Source organism: Gekko japonicus, unplaced genomic scaffold, assembly GCF_001447785.1.
Source record: "Gekko japonicus isolate JY-2015 unplaced genomic scaffold, Gekko_japonicus_V1.1 scaffold115, whole genome shotgun sequence".
In the NCBI taxonomy this organism is placed as follows: domain Eukaryota; kingdom Metazoa; phylum Chordata; class Lepidosauria; order Squamata; family Gekkonidae; genus Gekko; species Gekko japonicus.
Genome location: NW_015163095.1, coordinates 640,402 through 647,214, shown reverse-complemented (window position 1 = coordinate 647,214; position 6,813 = coordinate 640,402). Strand labels below are relative to the sequence as shown.

At 47.4% G+C, this 6,813-nt stretch overlaps 1 protein-coding gene across 1 annotated transcript in view; it reads right to left on the bottom strand.

The window, feature by feature from the left end:
- Nucleotides 1-971, bottom strand: part of KCNC4 (potassium channel, voltage gated Shaw related subfamily C, member 4) — a 47,095-nt gene extending 46,124 nt beyond the window's left edge. The window contains exon 1 of the mRNA XM_015406557.1: nucleotides 324-971. Coding sequence (XP_015262043.1) covers nucleotides 324-971 — 648 coding nt within the window. The remainder of the gene's footprint in view (nucleotides 1-323) is intronic.
- Nucleotides 972-6,813: the final 5,842 nt, after the last annotated feature.

The following is a 6,813-nucleotide window of genomic DNA, read 5'->3' as shown; positions in this document are numbered from 1 at the left end:
ATGGGAGCAAGAGAAGTGATGAACAGGAAAAAACCAGCAAGGTCACTGGCACAGAGGTGAGAAAGGGAAAGAAAGTCCAGTCAACGACCTTGGGGAATAGATGAAATCTGAACTAACTACTGCACTTCAAATTAATCAAAAGTGGGGAACCATCATGCTCCAGAGAAAGGTATAGCTGAATGGTAGGAGTCCATATATCCCCCAGCCCCAACCCCAATAAACGGAGTGTGGGGAAAGGATTATCAACAGAGTAGTGTAAACTGTGCTACCGCAGTACCCTACCACCCAGTCTACCAGCTGTCCCCCACAGCTCCCCAACTCACCCTAGCTGCCCTGGATGAATAGGGATCCTCAAAGAGAGCCCACATCCTGGGCTGCCAGCTGCGACAACAGCCTCCTCCTCCTCCTCCAGTGGCCCCAGGAGTTCCAGGCGGCCTGTCATCCATGCCCAGGCGCTGAAGAGTCCCCTCCCTAGCCCCTTCATCCTCAGCCTCCTCTCCACTGCCAGGCTCGGGGCTCTCAAAGATATCCAGGGCTTCCTCAGCATCGCGGTGCTGGCGGTAGGACATCCAGCAGCAGGGCTCCACGTCAGTCTCATCAATGCCCCAGTAGGTGAGCTCCTCCTCAAAAAGGGGTCCACAGATGTCTGCAGGGCAGTGCAGTTTGCCTGTGCGGTAGTAGTTCAGCACGTAGGAGAAGATGCCTGGGTGGCGGTCAAAGAAAAACTCATTGCTTTGCCCATCAAAGTCAAAGTTGCTCTGGGCATCGGGGTCAGCCAGCCAGGCCAGCCGGGTGCCAGGCAGCGTGCGCAAAGTGCTCTTGTACGTCTCATGCCTGGTGCCCCCCACATTGATGGTGATCTTGTCCGACTCTTCCCCTTTGCCCATCTCTTCCTTCAGGCATGTTTTGGAGGGTGGCTTGTTCCCTGATTTGCGCCCGCGGTAAGATGAGACACACACCGAGCTGATCATAGATCAAGTTATGTGGACCAGAGGTGCCCTCTAAACACCCTTCTGCTGTTAAGGAGCTGGGGGAAGGAGGGTCCTTCCCTCCTGACCTCTGGCAACCCTGACCTTTGGCTGTGAGAGCTATTTCAGAGACCGACCAGGGCTGCTCTGGAGGGTGGCGAGGCCTGGCAGGGATGGGATGGGAGGACTTCTCACCTCTTCCCAGGGGCACCACCGGGCTGCAACAAGTACACCTGCATCCGAGGGAAAAAGCCGGAGAGAAAGGCAGCTGCCCTCGCTGGCTAACCCCGATGCCGGGCGGATTCTGCCTCTGGCTACGCAGATTGGAAAGGGAAGGTGACGGCACCGCGCGTCTTCGGCAGGGGCTCATAAAATGTGACAAGGCTGGTAACGAGGTAGGAACAAACAAATAAGTGTTTTCGGCAGCAGCAAATGATTTCCCCTTCTGTTCTCAGCGGGTCGCAAAAACCACTCAGAATCTTTCCGAAGCGGACCGGAGAGCTTCCCTTGACTTGAAAAGAGGTCTTAAACTTTGACCGATCTTTCTGGACACGGTCTGATCAACACCCCCTTCTCTCCCGCATGGAGACATGCAGGCAACTACCTGGATCTCGCCTTGCTTCTGCTGCTCCAAAACTGTGCCCGATGGCTTCACCTTTCCCTCTCAGGCAGGATCGCGATCAGTCGACAGAAAATCACGGACGTTTCCAGCGCCCCGGGAAAGCAGCCGTGTTTATTTCCCCGACGTGAGAAGCCGGCAAGGGAAACGCGACCTCGCAAGGCGCATCATTCGCACTTGCTGCCGGGCTGAGCTGGTTCCCCTCCCGCAATCCCACAGGGGGCCGGGCTGGGCTTGGCTTTCTCCTCCCGTCGGCTCTCCTCCGCCTCCTCAGGCAAAGCTTTTCAGGCTCCCGGTGGAATCCGCGTCCCCTCGGAGGCGACCGGATCGAGGCGGGATTGTGCTCTTTCGGGCGCTCCAGCCACGGAGGGCGGTGGGTCTGGCCGGCCTGCCTGCAGGTGCGCTTGCGAGAGAGCGGGAGGAACCCGAGTCAGCTCGGAGCTGGATCATTTTCAGACTGGGGGAGGGCGAGCGGGAGGGAGTGGAAGCGCACCGCTCAGGCGACTTGGCCTCTCTCTCGCCCCCTCCCGTCGTCGCCAGAGCTGGGAGGGGCTGGAGGGGGAGGCACTCGTCAGAGGGGCAAGTTGGGGCAACCTTGAAGTCGCCACGGGGGCGGGGAGAGAGGGCTCGGGGGCACCCGCAACGTTAATTGCTCAGCCCATCAAGCGTCCTGTTGCACGACGCCCGGCGCCAAAGATGACGGCAGCCGCGTCCAGGCTCCGCAGAAGCCTGGGCTGAGGAGCGAAGCAAACGGGGACCGGTGCACTTCGCCTTTTGTCCAAAGGGGGCGCTCTCTGGAGGGCGGCACAAAGCAGGACAACTCCGGCGGCTTTCCAGCAAGTGGCTCCCCGCCGCCTGTTGCCCGGATACTCGGCTGTTGATTGCCCAGCTTAGCTCCGCCGAGCTTCCCTGCCTAGCGGGAGATGAAGATTAACCCCATCCATGCTGCACGTCTTCCAGCTCCCCGCTGAGGGGGAAGGGGGGGTGCTCGCTCCGGGGAACAAAACTGACGCTGAGCCTTTTGAAATGTTGCAAGCGGAGGAGGACTTGAGACAGATAGATCTGAGGTGTGAGAAAGAGGAAGGCTCCTCGGAGACCGGTCGAGAGACACCACTGGCTAGTAGGCGATGATCATTCTTTACACTCCTCAGACCCAACCAAAGACCGTAGATCACGTGGGCCTCGGAAGTCTCCCCCCCCCCCCCCCCTGGAAAGCGGTCCCATGCGCTACCACCAAAGCTTTCAGAGTCAGCCCTGGAAGGTGTCCTAGGCTTAGGGAAGAGGGCATCCAGAGGGGGGGGTGTCCCAGAAGAAGCACCGTTCCTGAAGGATCTGCAGCAGACCAGCGCTCTCCCTCAGCTGAGAGTTGGGGGGGGGCAACAATTGGTTATAGGTGGGGGTGGGTCAGCTCTGGATCACCAGTAGGGTCATGTACAGCCAGGAGCAAGGAGGCCGAGTCCTACACTAGTTGCTTGGGCAGGGCTTCCTGGGAAGATTCCCCTCTGATTTCCTAGAGCAAGAGGGGAAGCCCACCTTCAGCATGCATCCACCCAAGGTTCAGGGGCTACGTTCTGCAGCTGAGCTATTCAACAGGGGAGTACCTTACTTAGGAATAAGTCTGACTGATTTCTGTATAAGTTGCTTCCCAAGAAAGTGTGCATAGTGACCAATTCAACTGTAGGTGTGAACGCAAATTGTGGAATATAAATTCGGCATCTCAGGATACACTATTGTCCCTCTGGCAGGAATAACTTTTTGTTTTTTCAGATGAGATGTTATCGCAGTTTGGAGTTTCTCTAGCACTATTAGTGAGCCACTGTGCATATTGATAATACAGAATAGAGAGCAAAAGAGAGCCATTCTAAAATCTAATACACCTTTTACCCAAAGTAGGGTATATATTTGAATAACAGGCAATAATTACTTTTAGAGCCATAGGTGAAAAAATACCCAAGGTTTTCATCAATGCAGTATGCTGGCACATCTGCTGGTTACAAGTAGCAAGGCAAGCAGAACAATGTAGAACTTGATGTATGTCAGTCAGATTGGGGCCTTTGTCTAGTTATAAAAAGGCATGCAAAGCTGAGGGAAAAAAATCTGTTCTGGCTTCTGTTTATACAAAAATATGTCCCAACTACAAAATCAAAAAATACTGAAACAGTCCAAATCTATATTGATGTAATATTTAAAATCCAGAGTTTCTTTTAACGTAATATTCTCCATCTTTAATTCCTTATTGGTCTGTCAGTTGGTTTCTGAGTTGCTAGGTACCCAATTAATCAAAGCTTTCCTTAGTTTTCCCCATTAATTAATATGTCCAGAAATATAATTTAAGAAGAAAGAAAAGCTGAGATTCTCCTACAACAGCTTCTCCTAAACACTCATTTACCAGCAGTGATATGCTCAGCTCTCACAATGTTATGGCAGGGCTCCTGGCTACAAATGAAACTAAAACGGAGTCTCCATTTAACTGCAAGAGAACTAAAATCTCAGGAAAATGTGACACTTCAACGAGAAAAGGCAGGTGAATGCTTGTGCCCCAGTCCTTGCAGAAGATAGCACTGAAGTCAGCAGCCACAGGCTTCCCATAGGTCTGATCTCAGGCACCTCACAGAGCTCTTGGCACTTGGCTCACAGTGATAATTACTTGACAGATGGATAATACAGTAATACTTTATTGGCACACTGAAATATACTATGTGGACTAAGAGCATAGATGCATATACAGAGAAAATGGCAAATTCCCAGTTGCGCTTATGTCATTGCTTTCTCAGTATCAGAGCTAACAAATATCAGCTAGAGATCTAGTCCAATGTATTCTGACTAGCAGACTGTATTTTTTTCCTTTTTTTGATTATTCTGCCCCAGAGAGCTGGCAAGTATTGTTAAGACCTTTTGGGATAGGATTCCAAGTGGGCAACAGGCTGTTTCTGCTGATGGGATATTAGGATACATACTTTTTGATTCACCTATCCCAGTTGTTCCAAAGACTTCTGGCAGAAAACCTTTCCACTGTCATTTCTGGAGATCAGACTTGGTACCAGTGTACCACAGCCACTCACATCTTTCAGATAGCCATTTAGAGTTTAATGCAAAGGATTGAACTGGGCTGGTAAAACTTGCACTCAGTGGGAACATTCTTATCCTTTCTTGCATTTCTTTCCCGGAACATACTCAATCCTCCTATGGGTGATATGCTCATAAACATCAAGTCCCCTCCTGGTAATTGTTAGGGGCTTGTAAAGCAGAATCCAGAAAGAAATGAGTGCCAGGGTGATTCACATTAAGCACAACTACATTACTTTGTTTTGTAAGAAGAAAAAAATGGATACACAATCCTGTCATTCTCTGCTTAAAAATTATACAATGCAAAAGATTTTGTCAACATTCTTATTTGTACAATATTGTAAATAACAAGTCCAATATAGTCCAACATGATAAGTACCCGGTATGAACTTATTTCAACTTTTACAGTCTTCCTCAGATGTAAGGCTATATTGTAAGGAGAGGTCAGCTTCTTAATCCAGCTCAATATTGTAATAGCCTTCATAATATCCTGGAATAAACCAAGTAAACGAAAATTCATATGCAGTTGCATGAAAAAGTTATTCATTTTGTAATGATTTAATACTTAGTAAACTTACTTCTGGATTCAACAAGTGTCTATATGTGGAGCAAGCCAATAAATTCAAAAACAGCCTCCTGGATTTTGTTGGCTATGCTCTCCTAAGCACTATTAATTATATTAGTAGCAACCAGTCCTTATTTCACCTGGCTAGAAGCCTTCATTTGGTGGCTGGCAAATGCTCTCTGCATTAATCCAGATTTTTTAAAAAATCTACTAGTTAATTCCATGCAGCTGCATGATGAGCTTCACATTCTTAAAGTAACATAACCTTATAGCAAGCTGAACCTCTGTAATTATATTCATTATTACATTGTTACATAAATATTTATCCATTATGTGTACATATATGTCTTACTAATCCCCAAATAGAACAGTACAAAGCAAGAGGGGTCACAGATGTCCAATAGGAAAACACACAAAAAATCCTGTGATGAGAACATTATTAAGAAAATTTATATAATTTGTTAGACTTTATAAAATGCAAAAGATTTTGTCAACATCCTTATTTGTACAATATGCAGTTGCATATGAATTTTCATTTACTTGGTTTATTCCAGGATATTATGAAGGCTATTACAATATTGAGCTGGATTAAGAAGCTGACCTCTCCTTACAATATAGCCTTACATCTGAGGAAGACTGTAAAAGTTGAAATGAGTTCATACCGGGTACTTATCATGATGGACTACATTGGACTTGTTATTTACAATATTGTACAAATAAGGATGTTGACAAAATCTTTTGCATTTTATAAAGTCTAACAAATTATATAAATTTTCTTAATAATGTTCTCATCACAGGATTTTTTTTGTGTTTTCCTATTGGACACCTGTGACCCCTCTTGCTTTGTACTAAAAATTATGCAAGCCACGACTATGCATCAGGTTTTCTCATTTTGGACAAACTCACTAAGTATGCATGGTTCTCAGCGTGCAGTTTTTTAAATAAACAGAATTAAATGTGATGTGGTAGATGGAGCACTATAGGTAAGCAGTAGAGATAGGCTGCATGAGTAGGGGAGAATATCACTAGAAGGCCATTGGCTTATTTTTTCATGGCAGATAAAATTCTCTGGGATGTAAATCCTACATCAGTGGAAGGATACTTCCTTCTTCCCTTTTTCTCATATTTATCTGCATCATTTTTTCCCCTATTCTGATCAAGAAGTGAGAGGAGTAAAGGAAGAGCTTGGGCTCTTCCAAGGGAAACAAGCTGGGAGTAAGAAATTCCAGATTTCAGAAGGGGCTGAGGGACAAGATGTGTGGGAAGATCTAAAGGCCTGTTACTGGATATGTTCATACTGCACAAAAAGCAGTGTGTTAGGACAATATCTGTGTGGTGGCTTTTATACTTCACCCTTGTAATTGTAGCACTGTTATTAACACAGGTCATTCGCTCGCTCTCTTTTTTCCCCCTGAGGATTTGTGCCTTTGGCATGCATAAAAAAAAGGTAAAGGTTCCCTTGCTCGAAAGCCAGTCGAATCCGACTTTAGGGTTGCGGTGCTCATCTCCGTTTCAAAGCCGAAGAGCTGTCCGAAGACGTTTCCGTGGTCATGTGGCCAGCATGACTAAACACCAAAGCGCACGGAACGCTGATA